The sequence below is a fragment of the Rhinolophus sinicus genome, linkage group LG15, assembly GCF_036562045.2.
Source record: "Rhinolophus sinicus isolate RSC01 linkage group LG15, ASM3656204v1, whole genome shotgun sequence".
NCBI lineage: Eukaryota > Metazoa > Chordata > Mammalia > Chiroptera > Rhinolophidae > Rhinolophus > Rhinolophus sinicus.
In genome coordinates this window covers 12698325-12720564 of record NC_133764.1, presented here as the reverse complement: position 1 = coordinate 12720564, position 22240 = coordinate 12698325, and the positions used below count along the sequence as shown (strand labels likewise).

The window sequence follows — 22240 nt, the reverse complement described above, 5'->3', positions numbered from 1 at the left end:
ACTGACTCAGAGTGGGGGTGCATGCGGGAAACAAAACCTGGCTCCGAACCACAGACCTATGGCTCAGAGGGTCATGGGAGACGGCGGTGATAGAGTAGAGATGTCAGATACAGAGAGGGAGTCTTTATTATGAAAAGCAACGTTATCTAGGTAAGTTACACACTGGTTTCTTTCTAATAAAATGACAAAGCAGATTTCTTAAATAATTTACTTAGGGCAGAATTGCTCCTGAGCAGTGCTCCCCACCCCTGCCCACCCACAGTGCCCTGTGCTGAGAATATAAATAGGGACTTGTGGACCCAGGGTCTCAGAGCCTGGAAATCCCTCCCATCGCTTTTTCCAGAGCAAGGACGGGAGCTGGTTCCCAAGAGCCTCAGCACTTGGCGACATAGTGGGTGACTTCCTGCAGACCCCACGGGTCAGTGCCCTCAGGTATGTTCTGCAGCCTGCGTGTCACGTTGCAAACAAAGCAGCAACAAGGCTCAAGTGTGGGGAGTGTTTCAAAGCCCACAAGGGGAGGATGCACAATGCTCCCACTCCTGCAGGTCGTCCTGAGTCACCCTCGGGCTGTGGCAGGCAGTCACTGGCAGGTGCAGATGTGGCTGGAGCAGGAGAGCAGAGGCCCAGAGCAGCCCCTACCCGGGTCCTTGTTGGCAGCGGACCAGGGGCACTGCCGACTCCTAGGGGCTTCTTCCAGGAACTCATGGGGCGGCCCCGATCCTGGGCGTGGGGACGTGGGGGTCAGGGATGGCTTGTTTCCTGTAAGACAGAGCTCCCTTCGTGCATATCACTGTGCTCAAGCAGGGGAGGCATGGAAACGGTAGCCTCCCCGCACAAGGAGCTGGAAGGTGGCTGTAGCTATGTGGGGTCCCAGTATGCTCCGTTTGTGATGGGGTCAGTGAGGTCAGCATCTCTGGCTCTGAGCCCGTAGGAAGGCTGCACACTTACTACTTTGCAGGGCCCATCTGTTCTGCAGGTTTTTCCAGGAAAGATTAACATGTCTCCAAATATGCGTATGTGCTCATGCAGGAGGGGGAGGAGTGGGAGGACACTGAGAAAGATGCTCGCGAGGAAGGCATTACCTGAAGGGCACTATCCTCAGTCACGAAGGAGGGAAATGGTCATGTCGCTGCTAGAGATGGGAAAGGAGAGACAGATGCCATTGGGGGCTGCAGGCTCTGAGGGTCCCTCCCAGCTGGGACTAGACAAGACCAGACCTGGCTACATTGTAAGGTGGCCCACTCAGCATATAGTCAGAACTGGCAGGGGCCCACCTAAGAGCCCATCACAGCCAGGAACAAAAGGCCCCAAGTTAGGGCAGCTCCAGACCCAGGCCCTGCTCACAAGATGGGGTTCTGAGCAGAGATCAGAAACTACACAGCAGCCATGCAACTTTTCCCAGTTCCATGGGCAGGCAGGGCATAGAGGAGCCATGGGGAGTGTTAGAGGGAGGGCAGTTCTTTCAGGAATCAGGTACCCAGCCTGGTGAGGTTCCAGGTGATGGACAAACATGGGGGCCCAAGGCCCAGGGGGCCATGGAAATCCAGGGTACATCTTAATCACCACCCCAATCTAGGTCTTTCATTCCCTCATGTTACAGAAGAGGAGGCCGAGGCTCAGAGAAGAGGGGGCGCTGGCCATGGTCACACAGTGGGCCAGAGCCAGACCCAGACCCAGCGTCCTGCCTGAAAGATGGTATGACTCCAGGGGGACCCTCCCGGCCATTTCACTTTGAAGCATGGAATGCCAACTCACCTCTCTTCAGCCATAATAGCCTCATCCAGCTCTTGGGACAGCTTCTGGAGGTGCTGGACTCCTGCCCCCACAGGCTCCAGGTCACTGTCAGACTCACTGAAGGGAAGGAAAAGCCGCAGGCACCAGTGACTAGTTGGAAACCTGTGGCTGGAGCCCCTCCCAACCCAGCACTGCAGCCTGGGGCCAGTAGGGGCTGGTCATCACCCGAGACCCTCACTCCAGGAAGTGACATCAGAGTGACTTGGAGCAGCTGGCAGAGAACAGATGGATCAAGGCTCATGAGGCCAAAGTGAAGGGCAGGTGATCTTGTAAAACAAAGCCCTGCTCTTCCCACTTGAGTCTCAGCCTCCAGATGGCTTCAAATCTGGCTTTTGGGCTCACCTCTTCCTTTTACAGATAGGGAAACTAAGGCTGCAAAGGACTTTCCCAGATCCCCAACTAGTGCGGGACAGAGCTGGGGCAGCATACAGACGTGATGAAGCTTAGGGTGCCCCTGGTTCTAGGGAGCCCCAGGAGGGGCTCAGACGCCCCTGGGGCCCATTAGTATTTTGGAGGCAAAGCTCTCTTCCACTTGCCTGGGGGAGCAGAGGGGCTCTGTAGAGGAGTAGGGGCTCCGGAAGGCGGCCTCCCTCCTCGACCGCCGAAGTGGGTGGGCCCGTGAGCCCATCTGAGTGGAGTGGCGATGACGCTCCCTCTCCCAGGGGCCCAGGGTTGAGCGGGCAGGGGCAGTTCCAGACAGGCGGGTGCTCCTCTGGTTCAGACTGCGAGCTGGCACGCTACTGCCCTTCTGTGCCTCTCTCTTCCTCCTTCTGGCTTTCATCTGGGTCTCCACCAGCCACTTGGTGCCACTTTGGCAGGACTCCTGGATTCGCTGAGATAAGTACATGGAAAAGTGAGCACAGACAAGCCAAGGGTGAGCCACCCCAATCTCCAAGCCATACCTCTGACCCCTCCACCTATCAGCTGTCCTACACACGCAGGCAGCTATTAGTCTCAAGGGTGAGGGATGTAGGTGATACCCTATGACGTGGGTCCACTGCAGGGACCCAGCTCAGAGCTCCCAGTGTGAGTGCAGGGGGCAGCAGCAGAACCACTGGCTTGTAGAACCTCTATTTGCCTAAGTCCAAACCCTTTCAGATCACAGATTGACTCAGGGACTCAAGGGCAAAGCCTGCCCCCCAGGACACAGTGAGATAACCTATTTCCCTGCCTCTGGTCTCACTCACTCTAATCCATCCTCCGCTGGTGTGCAGAGATCCTTCTCAAGGGCAGTTTTGATCAATACCCTTCTATTGCTCCTCGTTACCCACAGGATCAAGACCTGACTCTTGTGTTTTTCACACCAGCCGGGGGATGAACGTGAAGGCTCTTCCTCAGCTAGCCTGTCTTTGCCTTGGCAAACCAGAGTCCAGAGCTTAGAGCCAGCTGGAGTTACATTTGGTGAGATATGTGACCTTGGGCAGGCTACCGTGTTTCATGTCTGATGCCTGGGAATAAAACAGTCATAGGGCTCTTCCAGACAAGGATTAACATTTGGTTCAGAGACCTCTCTGTAAAGCGTTCAGAAATAGCTTTCCCCGTCTCACATCTTCAGAGTCCCAATCAGACACCAAGGAGAACTTCTTCCCACCCCCAGTTCTCTCCTCGGAGGTCTATTCACTCTCCTGGCCTCTGTCCTTTCTAGGGGAACCTCCGCACATCTCCAACTCCAGGTTAGAAGACACATCCATCTGGAAGGCCCGCAGGCATCTCACGCCCAACATATGTGACATCTTCCTGCCCACACATCTCATCTGTCCCCAAACCCTCTCAAATCTACTGTTCAAGTAACTCTCAAAGTTGTTCACTCCTCTGCAAGGCCAGACCCCCAGGCCCCCCTCATGGGAGAATGTTACTAATCCCTTTTCCTTCAAGTAGCTAAAGAACAAGTTCTAATATGCCAATTGGACCTGATTCCCACTGTTGTAAATTCTTCCCATTGGCTCTTGGAACCATCTAAACACCTTCAGCACACTGGACCCTTCTTTCACTGCCTCACCTTGCTCTGTCCTCATGCCACACCCAGACTAAGCTCTTTCCATCTCTCTTCAGCATTCTGCTTCCCCTCAGCTCCGGGTCTGGACTCATACTACTTCACCTGCCTTATACACTCCCCATTCTTCCCCTTTCCTGTGTGAATTCCATGGATTCACCTCTTCTGGAAAGCCTTCACCAACTAAACTTGTTTCTGGTTTCCCCCCACCATTAGCCACTTGCTTGCAATTTCCCATCACAATACAGCTCTACCATCTTATGTTGTAAGGATGTTTCTTCTATGACACTGTTTTCCTTCACTCACTTAACTATCTGTTGAGCACCTACTATGTGCCAGGAACTACTTGGGGTGCTGGGAACACAGCAATGAACAAATCAAAGTCATTGTCTTCATGGAGTCAATATTCTTGGGGGCTCCTTGGGACAGCAGTTGTCTGGCACCAAGGAAGCCCGCCATACCTGGACATGGTCAGCATTACCTGGGACATGGCACCAAAGGCATTTTTAGCTGAGTGAGCTGCAGCCTGGAGGCCCTGCTGCCCTGGCTCTGGGGTTTTCAGGCGTTTCCAGGAGGGGCCTGGCCCCAGGTTGAGGCTGACTGCTCTCAGGGGCAGCCTCCGTTGGAACTCTCTGCAGAGGGAGCCCAGGGCCCCACTGGAGGTCTCCAGATGGCCAATAGCAGGCTGCAGCACCTCGCTCTCCTCCAGCTGCTCCTGGTCCTGGAGAGATCTCCTGCGCATCGAGACCTGCACATCTGGCCATCGAGAGGCCATCTGCCTGGCCAAGAGTCTGTTCTGCTCACCAGCCCCTGGGGAGGTCAAAAGGCAGGTCAGCAAGGCATCCTGCATCCCATTCCCAGGCTCCGCAGAGACCCTGGGTATGAGGGAAGAGATGGGATAGAGGCTCATGTCCTGGGGTGGAGGCACTTGGCAACTGTGGCTGAGGAGAGGAGGGTGTTTCCTGAAAGGGAGGTCAGCGAGGCCCAGAAGAGGGCAGAGGCTGAACAAGGCCAGTCAGCATTTCCTGGCTGCAAGTGTCTAAAACAGCTGTCTTTTCATCTCAGCCTCCTCTCCGCTGTCGCCTGAAGCAGGGAGGCAGGGTCAGGAGCGGCCCATGTCGAGCCTCAGCATTGGGCCCCGGGCACGACGACCTGTGGCTCTTTGACAAACTAGCCGTGAGCCAACGCGCTCCTGCCCGGACCCCGACTGGCTGACAAGACCCCCCGATTTCCACCTTGCAATACCCAGACACCCCACCAGCGTACCCGTCCTAACTAGACCTCCACGCTTCCCCCCGGGCCCAGGTGCCTTCAGAACAGAAGCCCCACAACGCCCCGGCCCGCACTCACCCAACAGCCCCCAAGTAGAACAGAAGCCGAGCACAGATGCTCCTAGCCCATCCCAGCTGATTTGAAACTCCGCGCGGATCCGCCCCCGGCCCAGTTCTCACATCTGATTGGTTAGTTCCCCGCGTCGCTGTCGCACCGGGGATCTTATTGGCCTTCTGCTCTAGAGGCTGTGAATTCTGCTCTCGGATTGGCCCGGCCGTCCCCATTCATCCCTCAGGACCCCCGCGGGGCTAGGCGCCCAGCGAAGCTGCCCCTTTGTATCTGCAGGTCCAGCCCGCGCCACAGCGGGAATCCGCCACTGCCCGCCAGCCAGGCCCCCCTGCTCCACCTCCGGGACGCTCAGCCCCAGGCCGCCGGGGCCCCTCTTCGAGCTACAAAGGATTCGGGCTGGTCTGATTGGGCGGGGCGAAGGCGGCCTTTCAGGCTCAGAGGGATCCCTCCCATACTGCCAGGAGGTCTCAGTGGTTTTGTCACAAAGAACTCAGGGCCTGGGTTCCCGTGGATGTTTTGTTTCAAACTTCCCACTTGGCCCTCTACCGTCTGTGTTTACCCTCGCTCTGCCCCGGAGAAACCCAACCGGGAAGAGGGGAGATATCTAGTACATCTCCTGCTCTCCTCCGATTAAGCACCCCCCCGCCCCCCCTCCCACTGACCCTCCCCTCTCTTCAGCTGAATGTCTCCCTCCCTTTAGCATCTAAACAATCTAAAAAATATGCCATACAGAAAGCTCCCCCCATTTCCCCCATCTTTAGCAGCACTGGCCAGTCCAGACCCTCGGTTTCCTTGCTGCCGTCCTCATCTGATCTCCCCTCCATTACTAGCCCCACCACTCCCCACCTCTCTGGTCATTCTTTTGCTGATGGGCTCCTTGAAGCTCTGTCCTTAGCCTCTTCTTCGTCTCTGGCTGATCTCACCCACTTCTGTGGCCTCAGCTACTGCTCCCCTGCCCTCCCCTCCCTGGGATGGTGAGACCGAAGAGCATGTATGGAGTACTTACTATGCACCAGCTACCTGTGTTCTAAGCACTTTATATTATGAGCTCATTTGACCCTCATGGCAGCCTGCGACTAAATGAGGAGAACAAGGCATAGACAAACGGTTAGGTTGGGCCCCAATTTCCCTCAGTTAGTAAGTCTCAGGGCCAAGGATTCAAACTCTGCCAGTCTGGGGCCAGACTCCAAGTGCCAAACCACCGCACAACACTGCTTCTCCTCCTTCTGCACCTCTCCCATACAGGTGTATCCACTCACCTCCTGGATACCCAACTGCTCCTGGGCACTGCAGGCACTTTTAACCAACAGGCCTCAGAGGGCATCACCTTGGTCTCGCCCAGCCCTTCTCCTTCCCCACGTCCCCTCTCTCATGTTATTCTAAATACCTAATGGTGTTTAATATTATGTTAGTGCAAAAGTAATTGTGGTTTAAAAGGTTAAAAACAATTGCAAAAACCACAATTACTTTTGCACCAACATAATAGATTAAGCATTATGCTAAAAATGGGCCACAAAGCATTCCTTACCCTCATGGAGCTCAAATCTAGCATGTGGGAAGAGATGGACACGAATGCGTCAAATAATCAATAATTAATTAATCAATCAAAGAAAATTATGACACAAAAATTATTATCTAGGTCTGAGGCCTAGAGAATGAGTTAACCAAACAAAGAATGTGTGTGTCTGAGTGTGTATGTTTGTGTTTGAGTGTGAGTATGTGTGTGTGCGTGTGTGTGTGTGTGTGGTGCCGTGTGTGGGGTTCTTGCACAGGGAATATCAAGGGGACTAGTCCCCAGGTAAGTCACCCAGCACACACACATATATACAACTGAAACAAACGTTTCCTGAAACAGTACTTGACTATGTGTGATGTCCTTTGAGATTTTATTATTTTATTATTTTTTTAGTGCCGGTGACAGCTCATTACATTTATTTTACAATGGCTCACTGCTCTAGTTTGCCTGCTCACTCACCTTGTTCCCTAATAGAGTTGTTTCCCAAGTGTCAGACGTGTTTGTTCCCAAGCCTGTTTATGCTGGTATTTGTTATTGTAATTAATTCATGTCCTTTACCAGTGAAATATGTGGAGGGAAAGCAAGAGTATTTTTAGAAAAATGAAATTGAAAGTGTGGGAAAGACTCAGTGAAGGTGAAACACTTAGAAAGTCTTTCAAGTTGGGTTGTCTTGTCACAGTTGTCTGTCAGTACCTGTCAGAATGCCTGGTATGCCGTGGGCATCGATACAGCAGCTTATATCTGTCCAGCCCTTACCACATGTGTGCTAAGTGCATTTCTTTACTCTGCCTTAATCCTCACAGCAACTCTATGAAGTAGAGTATTTTTATTCCCATTACAAATGACAAAACAGATTCAGATGGGTGAAGTGTCCTGCCTAGGCTGGAACAGAGTCAGAGCTGGAACTTGAACCCTGGGTGTCTGACTGCAATATCTGAATTCTTAACCTTTAATTAAATGGCCTCATCAAGCATCGGGGGACAAATGAGTAAATGTAGGAAGAGGCTCTCCCTGCTTGGGGCATTCCTACCCCTTCTCTTAGAACTGTAACTGGCAGACCAGGTGAAGGAAGAACAGTCTCCATGGCAACGAGAGAAGGAAGAAACATTTTTTTCTGAATGAGAAGGCTCTCCCTCTGCCTTTCAGGGAGTGGTGTAGTGAGGGGGTGGGAAGGAGGGTGTGCTGAAGCTAGCAGACTACTAGTTGAGGGGTTGAGGGGGGTGCAGGGGCTCCAGCTCCTCCTTGTAAGGAGGAAAGCCAGTCCATTGTTCCAAGCTGAGGCTTTCTGGGGTCCAGCTCCAGCCCTGCCCTGCCCTGGGGGAACTCTGTCCAACAGCAAAGCTTCCACCAGTTTCCTTGGCCTCATGAAACTGTCAATCTGAGGGATGCAGCAGACATTAAACTGCAAAAATGCCACAAATGCCACGTGTTCGGGGGCAACCATGGTGTGTAAGGGGATGCGGAACTCCACTGGAGCTGGAGGTCAGGGCAGGCTGCCCTTAGCATATGGTATTTTAGCTGAGGAGTTAGTGGGACAAAGTGAGGGGACGAGGTTGTCTGATAGAGGGCTCTGCAAAGGCCAATGCTGGGAGGCCAGAACATGCCAGGTTCCAGGACCAGAGAAGGAGACATAGAGGGCAGGGTCTGCGATGGCAAGAACCAGGAGCTGCAGGGTTCCTTGGCAGGAAAGGAGCTTAGAATTTATCCTGAGGGCAGTGGGAAGCCTTGGCTGAATTCGAAGAGGGGAGTGGAGTTATTAGAGTTACATTTTAATGAAGTCGGTTAGGAGGTTATTTTGGGGGCCAAGTGGTGGCTGGGGTCCATCTGGAAGCTGTGGCTGGAGCACTTTGTTGTTCTCAGCAGTGAAATCAAAACCACTGGCATCAGCTTCAACATCCCCTTCCCCGCATGCCCCCCACCTCCCACCCTGGCAACCACAGGCCCAGTGGATCAGCTCTACGTCCTCTTGATAATTGCAATCCCTGTGCGTCCTTTGACCCTTTTATAAAGGGAAGCAATTTAAACAATAGGAGAGATTTAAGGGTGAGACATGATTATTTCTTTTTCTTCCATTGTGAATTATATCACAGAGAAAAATGCCTAAATCAGGAAGCTTAGTATAATGAATACTTATAAAGCAAACATCCATGTGAAGACACCATCACGCAGTGAAGAAACAACATTACCAGGACCCCAGAAGAAGCAACCCCCACCCCGCTGAGTGTCCTCCCTCTCTTCCTGGATTTTATGGTAATCACTTTTATTTTCTTTATAGTTTTACCATCGAAGCATCCATCTTTCCTCCTATGTATCATGTTTCCCCCAAAATAAGACCTACGCTGAAAATAAGGCCCAGTTAAGATCGTCAGCCAGACGATCGCATTTAGTACGTTACGACCATGTTCCAGAAGAAGATGACGTGACTGTATTTGAATAAATATAGATTGTTATACATGAAAAAATAAGACATCCTCTGAAAATACGCCCTAATGGAGCAAAAATTAATATAAGGCCCTGTGGGGACAGAGCCAGGAGTGCAGTTTCCAGGCTCTCACCCTCATGTGGAAAGGTGCTCACTCGGGTAGTAAATGGCCATCAACTGTGATTGGATAGCCATCAGCTGTGGCTATTTGGCCATCAGCTATAACCAGTGAGCCATTGGCCACTAATATAGCTGCTGTGGCTACGCTAGCAGTAAATGGCGGTTAGCAAGAGGATGGTGGCTGAGCTAGCAAGAGTGGATTGCAGTTAGCATGGCGGATTGCCATGTGAAGCTAGCAAGTGAAATTGGTTGGCAGAGAAGTGGGCAGTGGATTGCGGATAGTGTGGCTCCTGCTTCCTGTGTCTCCAACCCAGCCGCCAGCGAGACTATAGTGGTATGACTCCCCTATCTGTGGCTCTGTGGGTGTTCCTTTTTGGCCTCACCCTATCCTGTGTTCTTATGTGGGGAGAGGGACCAGAGACCCCGCATGACACCCTGTGTGACAGACCCGGTCTTATTTTTGGGGAAACACTTTATGCAGACTGCTCTGTGTTGTTGTGTGGCCCGAGAAAGGATGGAACAGAAGAAAAAGAAGACCTCTGTCCTCTCCAGCCTGATGTCCTGCCCCCAGAGAGGAATGGAGCTGGGCCGGGGTGGTGGGGGAACCTGATCACTTAGGGTGGGGTCCTGCAGGGACCCCATTCTTGGTCCCTAGGCCCAGACCAGTTGGCCCCAGCTGGGCCTCCTGTATGCTGATGGCTCCTCATGGGAGACCTTCAGGGGTGCTGGGTTTTGGGGTCGGGCTCAGTGCTCCCAGGATACCTCTCAAGTTCCAGGAGAGGGAGGCAGGAGAGGTCGATTTTCCTGTCTCAGTTGAGAAAATAGAGTTAGGGAGAGGAGACACCCAAGGCCACAATATCAGGAAATAAGAGGTGGCATCAGCCCTTTGGATGCAGCACTAGCTGGCTCCTCGTCCAGTGTTCTCATCTCTCCTTGTGGTAAGGTCCTGTGTCCCTTCTCTCTGTAACACGTCAGTCTCTGGTCAAGAAGAAAAAAGTTTTGTGGCTGGCTTTCGGAATCTCCTCACCCCCAAGACTCAGAGGAGCCAAGGCATAAAAACTTGAACTGGCCACAAGGTGGCACCAAACACCAAATCTTCACATGATTTTTCACTTCAAACCAGAAAGGGGATCTCAATGCCCGGTGTAAGTTCTGCCTGGGTCCCGTGGCACAGGGCTGAGACGCTCCAAAGGGGAGGAGAGAGCCCCGCTGCCTCCAGCCAGACCTTGTAGGGAAGAGGAGGCAAGAGTGGGGCTGGGAGAGGGCTCCTCAACTTTCCCCAAGCCTGTCCCTTCTCTTACTCTGTTTTAGTGTTCTCCCAAGCCAGAAATCTGCCACTCCTGCCACATGTCACATCCTCTTGTGTGTAGACCGAGCTTGGGGGAGAAAGGGAGAGGAAACAGGAAAGAAGGAAGGCAGGAACTGCAGAGGCTGCAGGGCCCTGGCCTGGCATCTAAAGGGACGAAGCACCAGGGGCCAGGCAGGGCAGAGGGGCTTCCTTCCTTTTCCCCTTTGGTGGCCTGAGGCCTCTCTCCTGCTCACTCTTCCCTCTCCCTTGTCTTCTTTCAGAAAGCTCTAGCTGATTTCCTTTTCTTTCTGAGGTGGGACAAAACTAAAACTGGTGTAATAATGTCAGGTAGGGGCCTCCCATCCCTGAGAGGAGCAGTGGATGGATGGGGCAGAAGGCTGGACTGTGGGTAGTGGCCCTGAGAGCAGCCTACACCAGCTTTGGGCCCAACCCCTCCTTACTCCTCTTGTTTGCACCCCTCCCAGCCGGGCAAATCCCCAGATCTCAGCCTGAGCACCTTCTCCCCAGCAAGATTATCTCAGCCTGGGCTGGGCGTCCTCCTCCACCCCGAGCCATGGAAGCTGCTCTGCTCCTGAACGTGGAAGGGATCAAGAAAACCATTCTGCATGGGGGCACGGGGGAGCTCCCAAACTTCCTCACTGGATCCCAAGTGAGTGAGGCCTGTCCCCCCCAGACCAGATAGGGGCCCTCCATGGAAGCCTCTGCATTCCCACTGAGCCCCATGGGACTGCTAACAGGCTTCAGTGTTGCCAAAAAATAGCCAGATGGGTCCTCCCTGGAATTATCGGCATCTGGGAAGCTCCGAATTGGTGCCCATTCATTGGGCATGTTTAATACTTTGCAAATTAAACTTCAGCACGAGGTGGGGGGAAGGCTTTGGGAATTTTCCTGGAGTCCCAAATGTTAAGCGAGAAGGAAGGGCCCTCAGGGGTCATGGTGTTTGTCCACAAATCTCTGGTGGACTTCCCTGGATGATGGAGCGGCTGGGTCTGTGGCCTCAGATTTAGGGCTTATTTAAGGAAGGACATCCTAAGCTGCAAAGTGGTCAAGAGTGGGATGGGGTCCTTTAGGAGGGGGTGGGTTCCTTGTCCGTGGGGGAGTGCAGGCAGGGTAGGTATGCTCTGGGGGTCTGAGGCATCTGACAGGTTGGGTGAGCTGACCCCTGAGGACAGCCCTGAGAGTTGGTGATAGTGGGGTGGCTTCTGCTGGGCCTTGGGAGGTATGTCTAGACCAGGGTCCACTCTTTTGGTGACCAGGTGACCTTTCACTTCCGCACCATGAAATGCGATGAGGAGCGGACGGTGATAGATGACAGCAAGCAAGTGGGCCAGCCCATGCGCATTGTCGTTGGGAATATGTTCAAGCTGGAGGTCTGGGAAATCCTGCTGACATCCATGCGGATCAGAGAAGTGGCTGAGTTCTGGTGTGACACCATCGTAAGTAGGCCATGCCATGCTGGCCCATTCCCTGGATTTGCCTTATACAGCCCTCCCCACCCCCGTGCATTTTGCAGGGCTGCTGTGTTTCAGGAAAGTGGGGTTAAGACAAACCTCTGCAAGCCCCATCTTGCACTCTCCCTCCCTGCCACAATATAGATGGAGATGGATGCACCCAAAAGAACAAGCCCTAAAGTGACAATCAGTGTCACGGCTGGCTGGTGAGAGGTGGGAGCAGGGCCATGCCCCGTAGGAGCAGCCTGCCCACTTCACAATCCTCACTTTTGTACAGGATTATTAGATCCTGGAGACTTTCAGCCATTGGTCACTTTTCTGTCCTCCTCCCCACTTCTGCCCACATTGCAAAATTGTTTTCACATTTATGGCACTTTTACAAATCACCCATACACATTAGCCTTCTTGTTCTGTGGCCCAGATAGAAATGGCAAAACTCACTGGCCTTTACACAAACATTTCTTACGGAAACTCTCAAACATATATAAAAGTTGACAAAAATATTCTGGACTTCCAAGCTCTCATCATCCAGTGCCAGCCACCGTCACCCCACGGCCAGTCTTGTTTCATTCCCCCCACGATCCACTTCTCTTCTTTATCCCACATGGTTTAAGTACATTCCAGACACCAGAGCATTTCATCTGTAAATACTAAAATGTATGTCTCTAAAAAGAAAGCAGTTAAAAAAAATAACCTCAACATCATTATTACATCTTTTACAAACCCCAATAATTCCTTCATAACAACTAATATCCAGGCACTGTTCAAATTTCTCCCACTGTGGCCTCATTTACTCTTTAGGACTGGCCTATTCAAATAAGCATCCCCACAAAGTCAGTGCATAGATCTTTGTTGATACATCTCTCAAGCTTCTTTTGATCTGTGGGTTCTCCTCCCTCTTTTTACCCTTGACATGGATTTGTCGGAGGAACTGGGTCACTCGTCCTGTAGAAGTCCCCACATTCTGATTTTGCTAATTGCTTCGCCCTGGGGTTATCTAACATGTTCCTCTACCCCCTGCATTTTCTAGAGATTGTGCTGTGTTTCCCCTGGGAGGCACTCCATGTCTGCTTACCTCTCAGTGATTGATGGGTTCAGATGTTGACAGCCTGATCCAGTCATTACAAAGCTCCCCCTTGACTGTCACCTAATGCGTTCAGCAGCCATTGGTGGCAGATGCCCAGACTCATTATTTTGCCAGGGGCCACTGACCTTCCAGGAGAGCAATTTGGGGGAGATGGATAGATAGGGAGCTGAGTTTGAACTTTGCTCTGTCGTTTATTAGCTGTGTGACCCTGGGAAAGTCATTTTTCCCTACTGGAAATCTATTTGCTCATTTATAAATAAACAAATCCCTAAGTGAAGGGGCTGTTGTGGGGATTACATGATACGATGAATACAAGGGCAAATCATGGCACGAGGCAATTGAAAAGTAGGAGCTAGTATGTGGAAGTAGAAGAGTATTAGAGACCAACTCTCTTGTTTTACTGATGAGGAAACTTAAGACTCAGAGAAGGAAAATAACTTGCTCTTGGTGGAATAAGTTAAGGGACAGAATCAGGGTGGGTCCTCTGGTCCCCTCACTCCTTATCCCGTGTTTCTCCTCACAGTGGCGGAGTCAGGCTGCAATATCGTCTTCGACCACTAGGGGACCCCGTTCAATGCGTTATTCATTTCTTCATCCGCTTAGCAAAATACTCAGTATTACTTAGTTGCACATCTTTCCTTTGTACCAGTCCCTGTGTTGTGCTTCATTTCGATGTTTTCAATTTTTGAAAAAGATGTTTTATTTTTAACAAGTCAGGTCTTCAGAAAATTGGCTTCTTTGTGGTTTCAGTTTAAAGTGATATCTACTGACTTTCTTACAATGAAGAGTTCCTGCACTTTTTAGACCCATATGTACCTGTAATTTAGGCCATAGGTTAGAGGCTTGGTCACCACAAGGGCCCCCTCTCCATTTGTGTATTTGCTGATAGAGGTAAGCTGAGTGTATAGAAGGCTGTCAATAGATTCTTGATTGGTTGATGTGTTGTTTTTAAAAACACAAGCTGTTGTTATTTCCGTAATGTGGGCATGGCCATTTGATTCCTGTGGTGTCTGTGTTCTTTGGGCCACATCAGTAGTCACACAAGTGCACTGCCCATCTCACAGGCTGGTAACTTTTATACCACAGTGACTTGGTTTTTCCAGTAGGGCCTCCCCACCTCCCCACATCTACCAGCCCACAGCTGCTATGATGGCACACGCACACACACACACACACACACACACACACATACTCCTTCTTGAGTCATTTACCTACATACACATCCATGTTTTATCCATCCTTCTATCCATCCACACACCCAGGTATCAATTCATCCATCCTTTCTTTCAACCAATAGTATTCATACTTCAGACTTCCCTCACTAAGCATCTATCTATTAGGTTGGTGCAAAAATAATTGCGGTTTTTGCAATTATTTTTAACCTTTTAAACCACAATTACTTTTGCACCAACCTTATATCTAGAAAATATTCACTGGGCACCAGATTTGGCCTTTGCTGGGTGTCAGGAATAAAACAAGCGATGTCCTTGGCCCTCAAAGAACTTGCATTCTGGAGGAGGAGCAGACACCTAAGTGAATACAGTGCAGGCAGCTAGTGTGACGACATCATTAAGTGATGGCAGAGTGCTTTAAGGCCACAGAACAGGGGCAACTAACGGCGTTAGGGACTTCTTCAAGAAGATGACATTGAGCTGGGTCTTGAAGGATGCACAGGATTTCACCAGCTCTAGAAGTGTGACGGGAGGCAGCTCCAGGCCAGGAAGTGTGAAACGGCTTGGCATGTTTCATTTAGTTGGCCCCTCTCTTCTACGGGACCTCTCTTGACTTCAGAATCTGAGTTTTGGAAAGACTCCGCAATCAGTGGGGCAATCGTGTCATTTGACACAGGACTTAGAAGGCCTGGTTTTCCCCCAGCAGTTGCTGCTCGTCACTCCCTGCAGAACCCTCTTCCTGGGCAGTCCTCACTGGATCACCTTGACGTTTAGGTCTCTGCAGGGGCAGGGGGCTTCCTCCCTCCCACTGCTCCCCTAAACCACCCAGGCAGGGTCAGTCAGGAGGCTCAGGGAGCTTCTGCCCTGAAATGTATTCCTCCTTGTTCCACCCTCCCCCTCCCCCTCCTGGGGAGGATCCTGGTTTCTATGTGGGCATCTTGCTGGTACCCAATCTTGTGAGGCCAGGGGTTGCAAATTCAAATTCCACAAGGGGTTAGGAGCCCTGATTGACTGGAGATCGTCTGCCCCATCCAAAGGGGGCAGCTTACCCTCAGCTCCCACAGATGGTTGTCATGTAAAAGGGGCAGACCCAATGCGGCTGGATCGTTTGACTTTTTGAGACAAGCCAAAAATCTTCCTTAGTATGTGAACTCTCTCAGTGTTTAAGTGTTGGCAACTAATTAACAGAAAGTCCCACAACGTGAAGGATGAGACAAACCCATCGGCAGCATGCCAGTTTGCAAACTTCAGAATAGATATAGCCCCTTAGAACCAGGTTCTGGCCTTGAAGCCCCAGAAGGGGGCAGTGTTCCTGGGTGCCCCCTGCCCCAGTCACAGTGCAGTGGGCTGAGTGAGTCCTAAAGGCCAGAGTCTAGCTCCAAAGAGACCCTCTTGTGACTCCGGCTGCCCCTCTGGCCTGCAGTTGGGCAAGCAGGGCCTCAAGAGTAGGCACAGAACTGAGACCTTTACTCTGTTCCTCCCTGCGAGGTGCTGCCATGTGGGGGTGGGATTCTGGAGTTCTGTTCCTTCTCTCCCCTTGATCTTCCTTCCTGAAATTTTGTCCCACTCCTGGCAGCATCCCATAGCCCACCATGCTTACCAGGCCCTGGCAGCGCTAGGGCAGCTGTGTAAAGCAGGACAAAGCCTTGGAGGTCATGGCCAAAGAGCCACCTGACCTTCGGTTCCACGGCTCACACTCGACTGGTGGGGGCAGAGGCCTGCGAGCTGGGGGCTGCCATGCCAGGGCCAGGAGTGCCTCTTTCCTGTAGCAAGCTAATCCTGGGGGCCTCTCCCTCCCGTAGTTCAGCCTTAATCCCAACAGATTTAACTGCCATCTGGTTACCTCTCAGAGAAGCCTAGGGCATTCGGGGCTGATCCTGGCTGGTGGCAGAGGGTGACCTTCATCCCCATTGGAAGACAAGCGGAACCATTTCCGCCCCTTCACTTCTCAACAGTGTGTCTTTACTGGAGTTGCTGTGCACGAGCCTGAGAGGGGCCAGGTCAGGACCCAGCCCAAGAAGAGGGGTTCTCAAAGACTATCTTATGGGGTTTCCCAGCTTACAGATGGGGCAGCTGAGGCCCAGCATGGCAGAGGCCTGAGCCTGAGGCCAAGAACCTGATTTCCCCAGCCCTCTTCCACCTCGAGGTGGCAAATCCCAGCTCCCCGAGGCTGAGGCTATGGTGAGCTGGACCTATATCGTACCATCTCATTTAATCCCTATCACAGCCCTACTACTAGACAGGTGCACCCGAGGGGACCGGAGCACAGAGAGGGGTGGTGATCTGGGCTCACTGCTAACCAGCAGCACTGTCAGGATGCCCACTCAGCTCTCTCAGACCCCAGAGCCCTGCTGCTCCCAGTGCACTCCACACTTCCCTGCCTGCGAGTCACAGGCTTTATGGACTCGGGGTCTCCTTGGGAAAGAAACTCATTAGAGTTGACTACAAGGGTCAGCAAGAGGCAGCACGGCATTGTGGCTGGAGCATGGCCTCTGGAGCTGGGTTTGAATCCAGGCTCTGTCATTTCCTAGCTGTGTGACCTTAAGCAAGTTACTTAACCTCTCTGGGGTCTAGCTTCCTCATCTGTGAAAGTGTCTCCCTTGTTGGGTCATCTTAAGAATGGAAGGAGCTAACAGATGTAGAGCACTTTGCCCAGCGCAAAATTATCTTCAGCTATTAGTGGGGGTATGTTGGGGGCAATAGGTGGTCATAGCCATGGGGTAGGTGTAGTGGGGCAGCAGGATTCCTGCTGGGGGGCGGTTCAGATCAGGGACTTGGAGGTCCAGTGAGCTCTGAGCAGACAACCCCAATGCCATCTGCCTGTCTTTCGCACAGCACACGGGAGTGTACCCCATCCTGTCCCGGAGTCTGCGTCAGATGGCAGAGGGCAAGGACCCCACCGAGTGGCATGTGCACACATGCGGGCTGGCCAACATGTTCGCCTACCACACACTGGGCTATGAGGACCTGGACGAGCTGCAGAAGGAGCCGCAGCCTCTGATCTTTGTGATTGAGCTGCTGCAGGTGGGACCCTGGGGGGTGGGAGGTGGGGGGAGAGGGCTGTCCTAGCATCAGAGAGAGACCAGGGCCAGTGGGCATCATGGGAGCCCAACACCACAAGTCATTAGCTATCACCCATTTTCCCTTTAAAGAATAAGAAAGGGTTCATAAACCAAAGGAGAATTGGAATTTGAACCCCTCCCCCAAAAAGATAACTTTTGCCTTTTCCAAGGGAAAAGCCCATTTGGGACCAATTTTTTAAAAATGTCATTCGTTTTCATTTTGGAGGCATTTTACTCCTATTGGTTCTCTACTTCCATTTCTGTTTTCAAAAGTTTAGAATTATATCCTCATTTCTGGTCCTGGTGGTTTGTGGGTTCAGACCTGGTTCTCTAATAGAAGAGGCAATGTGGAACTGTCCACATTCACTGACCCAGAGTGAGTGATAGCCCGTGTTTATGGGGTGGTGAGGGACTCAGCTACGGCTGAGCTGAGGCTCAGCCCGAGGCCTATGTGGGTGAAAACAAACAAATACGAAACTGTCACCTAAGGGCCTGTTTGAACAGTTGTACACCGAACCAGGGCATCACCTTTAAGATGCTCATTATAGACTTTGTATATTTGTACTTTTATAATGACAATTCTCCAGCAGATGGCAATTAAGTGTCTTGTTCTAATGACACAAATATTATGGCAATTTTCTGAATATTGGAAGTAAAGAGTGTTGACAAAGTGGTGTCTTTTCCTAATTTGCACAGAGGCGCTGATTTAAGGTGGGGCCCCTGGGACCTAGTTGCTTCCTTTCCCTGTTTATATGTGTTTGATCAGCAAGCATGACTGTGCCGGTGAAACCTCACTGTGGAAAATGCAGAGCTGACCTCAGTGAGATGTGCTGGGGTCCCTGCCTGCTAGGGTGCAGGCCCCTGGGGCCCCACCTCGCTACCCTGCATCTCTGGGCCAGGTGGAGGCCCCGAGTGAGTACCAGAGAGAGACCTGGAACCTGAGCAACACGGAGAAGATGCAGGCAGTGCCCATTCTGCACGGAGAAGGAAACCGGCTCTTCAAGTTGGGCCGCTACGAGGAGGCCTCCACCAAGTACCAGGAAGCCATTGTCTGCCTGAGGAACCTGCAGACCAAGGTGGGAAGAGGCCCGCCATTGGGGGAGCAGCCTTGCCGGGGCCAGGGCCAGGGCCCTGGGGAGGAGGGGTGTCCGGCAGCAGCCCGAGCTCACGGCAGACCTTTCTCCGCGGGTAGGAGAAGCCCTGGGAGGCGCAGTGGCTGAAGCTGGAGAAGATGATAAACACCCTCATCCTCAACTACTGCCAGTGCCTCCTGAGGAGGGGGGAGTATTACGAGGTTCTGGAGCACACGAGTGACATCCTTCGGCAGCACCCAGGTGGCTGGCCGGCGGGTGGGGCAGGGTCGGAGGGGGTGGGGTCCGGCCCAGGGCTGTAGTCACCTGCACAGACCTCTATGGGCTCCTTTTCTGGTGTTGTCAAGGCGCAAAACCTTGCCTGGGCCCAGCAGGGTTTCCCTAGTCTGGAGCCATCTGACAGGTGATGGACAAGCAATGCTTCTTGCAGAGGTATTTTAATGTGCATTAGGACAAACATAGAAGTAGCTTGACAAGCCTGTGATTGTGTGAAGCAGTAAACAGGACTTTTTAAAAAGGGGGCCATCAGTATAGAGAACGCTACTAAGTAAATACTAGTATCTGTGCTATATGGGTGTGGCAGGATCACAGGACCCTACGTGACAATGGTATTTGAATCACGTTAACAACAGCATCAGACACTTACTGTGCACCAGGCACTAAATTCTGCGTATTTGTCCTGTCATGTAATCCGCATAATAACCACACAGGGTAGGTGCAAGGATAGGGCCTGAAGTGTTTGCCATTTGGGGAGCCTCTATAACAAAAAGAATAGAAAGTTATGAATATGAAGTTAGTTATGAGGCCTTGGAAGGGTCTGCACCAGGGTGAGGAGTAGCAACTGCTACTATTATCATCATCCGCATTTCACAGTCGTGGACTCGGGGCTCGGGAAGTACAGAGAAGTTAGGGATCGTGGTCAAGGTCACAGATTTCGTAAGCGGGGCAGGCCCCGTGGGTGGGAGCTGCCTCTGGGACTGGGCAGCGGCTCCAGGTCGATCCTCCCCACAGGCATTGTGAAGGCCTACTACGTGCGGGCCAGGGCTCATGCAGAGGTGTGGAACGAGGCGGAGGCCAAGGCGGACCTGGAGAAGGTGCTGGAGCTGGAGCCCTCCATGAGGAAGGCGGTGCACAGGGAGCTGAGGCTGCTGGCGAGCCGCGTGGAGGAGAAGCGGGAGGAGGAGCGGCTGCGTTGCCGGAACATGCTGGGCTAAGGCGCGTGCGCTGGGCCTTTCCCGCTGCCTCTTTGGCTTCCCGGTCCCTCCTCCAACCAGGGCACCTACCACCTCACTGACCCCTCTGTGCCCATCAGACAAGTGGGCACCCGGCAGCCAGCAGGTGGCCATTTCTGGCTCAGTTGGCTAGGATTTTGGTGTCACTTCTTAAAACTTAAAGTTAATCCTTTAAATCAAAATAATGCATGCCCATGGTAAACAAACAAAAAAACCCCAAAGGGCACAGAAGAGCTTATAAATAAAAGTGAAGTTTCCTGCTCTATATCTTCCCTTCCATTTTTAGCCCAGAGCCAGCAGTTAGACCCTGTTTTTTACTCTTTTAGTAGTTTATCTCCAAATAATATGTTTAAATCACAATTTCTCCCTGTGTCATTTTTAGCCCATGTCAACAAAAAATGAGAATTTAATGCTCTGATGCTTCATTCCTTCCTTCCCCTTCTTTCAGTTTTGGGTAGCTATATTTTTGGTTCTTTGCTTGGTTATTTTTTGTAACTTTATCCACTTCAGCCAGAACTCTATCAAATCCCATTGTCTCTCTTCTGTATAGTATGAGGGTGACAGCACTGGGACCCTCCCCCCAACCCTGACTTCCCTCCTACCTAGCGGTCTGATGTACCTTCACTTTTCCGTGATCCCGGCTCCAAAATTCCGTCTTCTGTGCTTGGTCCAAAGGGTGAGTCTAAAATTCGAAAATCAATACATGGCATTTACATGAAATGGCCCTGTGAATATATTTTCCCGAAGGGCCCCGCAGTGGGGCTGTGATTGCATTTCTTTTTCTGTGCTTCCAAATTTATGATCCCAGGCCATAGATTGAGGATATCCTTCCATGGGAAGTAGCAGCAGATATTTTAATGGGGGAGTGTTTTATTTTTTTCGTTTCTTCCCTGCTTTTGCGGCACTAGGTGATTTGAGGTTCAAGCCCTCCCACCATGGAGGAAAGAAGGTTAACTTTTGGTTGATTCAGGCTTGTGTCTAGTGGGCGCCTTGGTGGCCAGGTATATTGAGAGAGAACCAGGAGGAGGTTTTATTTATTTATTTTATGTGTGCAAATTTATTTATTTAAAGATTTTTAATTCAAATATAGCTAACATACAATATTATATTAGCTTCAGGTGTATATCATAGTTGTTCAACAGTAACCACCTGAAACTGAGTTATTACCATATTATCGATCATATTCCCTGTGCTAAAGAAGTGATCACCGTGGTAAGTCCAGCAACCACTGGACACTGTACCACAATCACAATATTATTGACTATATTCCTTATGTGGTACATTACATCCCCAAGATTTATTTGTTTTATACCTGGAGCTTTGAACCTCTTATTCCCATTAATCTTCCCTCCCTTTTTAATTTTTCAATTAAAGTTGACATTCAATGTTATTTTATATTAGTTTCAGGTGCACAGCATAGTGATTAGACATTTATATAATTTACAAAGTGATCCCCCTGACTAGTACCCACCTGGCACTATACATAGTTATTACTGTGCTGTTGATTATATTCCCTATACTTTATTTTACATCCCTGTGGCTATTTTGTAATTACCAGTTTGTACTTCATAACCCTTCACCTTTTTTACCCTGCCCCCAACCCCCCTCCCATCTATCACCCCCATCGATCTAGTACCCATCTTACGCCATACGTAGGTATTACAATATTATTGACTATATTCCTTATGCGATACCCTACATCCCCGTGACTACTGTGTAACAACCAATTTGCACTTCTTAATCTCTTACCCATTTTTACCACCCCCAAACCCCCTCCCATCTGGCAACCATTAAAATGTTCTCTATCTATTTTGTTTCTGTTTCGTTTATTTGTTTATTTTGTTCTTTAGATTCCACTTATGAGTGAGATCATGTGACATTTGTCTTTCACTGTCTGATTTACTACACTCAGCACAATACCCTCTAGGTCCATCCAGGTTGTTGTAGATGGCAAGATTTCATCCTTTTTAATGGCTGAGTAATATTCCATTGTGTGTGTGTGTGTGTGTGTGTGTGTGTGTGTGTGTATGTACATACATATACATGTATATGTATATATATACATACATACATATATATATATATATATATATATATATATATATATATATATATATAACCTCTTTTTATCCATTCTTCTATTCAGGGACACCCAGATTGCCTTCATATCTTAGCTATTGTAAACAGTGCTGCAATGAACATATAGATGGGACTCGAAGTAGTATTTTGGATTTCTTCAGATAAATACCCAGAAATGGGATTACTAGGTCCTTCTTTGTCTCTTGTTATAGTCTTTGTTTTATGTTGTCTGGTATAAGTATTGCTACTCCAGATTTTTGTTCGTTTGTTTTCATTTTCATGGAATATCTTTTTCCATCCCTTTACTTTCTGTCTGAGTGTGTCTTTCGATCTGAAGTGAGTCTCTTGTAGGCAGCATATATATGGGTCTTGTGTTCTTATCCATTCAGCCTCCTTATCTTTTCATTGGAACATTTAATCCATTTATGTTGAAAGTAATTGTGGATAGGTATGTGGGTATTGCCATTTTAATATTCATATTTTTTATTTTTTGTCTTAAAGAAGTCCCTCTAACATTCCTTGTAATACTGGTTCAGTGATGAACTCTTTTAGCTTTTTCTTATCTGGGAAG

The 22240-nt window shown here is 50.5% G+C and overlaps 2 protein-coding genes across 4 annotated transcripts; one reads left to right on the top strand and one right to left on the bottom strand.

The window, feature by feature from the left end:
• Positions 1–110: 110 nt before the first annotated feature.
• PIMREG (PICALM interacting mitotic regulator) lies at positions 111–5203 on the bottom strand. Of its 3 annotated transcripts, XM_074319383.1 has the most exons (6): positions 5138–5203; positions 4269–4597; positions 2327–2626; positions 1756–1847; positions 1083–1132; positions 626–759 (listed from the first exon to the last, which is right to left on the bottom strand). In XM_074319383.1, the coding sequence occupies exons 2-5, from the start codon at positions 4560–4562 to the stop codon at positions 1099–1101; spliced, it is 720 nt and encodes a 239-aa protein (XP_074175484.1). In that variant the 5' UTR covers positions 4563–4597; positions 5138–5203; the 3' UTR covers positions 626–759; positions 1083–1098. The 3 variants fall into 3 exon arrangements, with proteins under 3 accessions (XP_019599349.2, XP_074175484.1, XP_074175483.1); XM_019743790.2 differs by having other exon boundaries at positions 111–1132; positions 1756–1851; positions 2331–2626; XM_074319382.1 differs by lacking the exon at positions 626–759 and having other exon boundaries at positions 958–1132.
• A 5195-nt stretch (positions 5204–10398) lies between these two features.
• On the top strand, positions 10399–21366 carry AIPL1 (AIP like 1 HSP90 co-chaperone). The gene is made up of 6 exons (XM_019743789.2): positions 10399–11144; positions 11752–11931; positions 17041–17229; positions 18167–18343; positions 18460–18601; positions 19370–21366. Exons 1-6 carry the CDS (start codon positions 10860–10862, stop codon positions 19570–19572), a joined length of 1176 nt encoding a protein of 391 aa, XP_019599348.2. The 5' UTR covers positions 10399–10859; the 3' UTR covers positions 19573–21366.
• The last annotated feature ends 874 nt before the right edge of the window (positions 21367–22240 follow it).

Coding starts and splice junctions, on each gene's coding strand:
- PIMREG (XM_019743790.2), bottom strand. CDS start 4,562: ATGGCCTCTCGATGGCCAGATGTGCAGGTCTCGATGCGCAGGAGATCT. Junction 1,852..2,330: donor GAGCCCCTCTGCTCCCCCAG/GCAAGTGGAAGA, acceptor CCTTCCCTTCAG/TGAGTCTGACAGTGACCTGG. Junction 1,133..1,755: donor GCTATTATGGCTGAAGAGAG/GTGAGTTGGCAT, acceptor TCCCATCTCTAG/CAGCGACATGACCATTTCCC.
- AIPL1 (XM_019743789.2), top strand. CDS start 10,860: ATGGGGCAGAAGGCTGGACTGTGGGTAGTGGCCCTGAGAGCAGCCTAC. Junction 11,145..11,751: donor ACTTCCTCACTGGATCCCAA/GTGAGTGAGGCC, acceptor TTTGGTGACCAG/GTGACCTTTCACTTCCGCAC. Junction 18,344..18,459: donor TGAGGAACCTGCAGACCAAG/GTGGGAAGAGGC, acceptor CTCCGCGGGTAG/GAGAAGCCCTGGGAGGCGCA.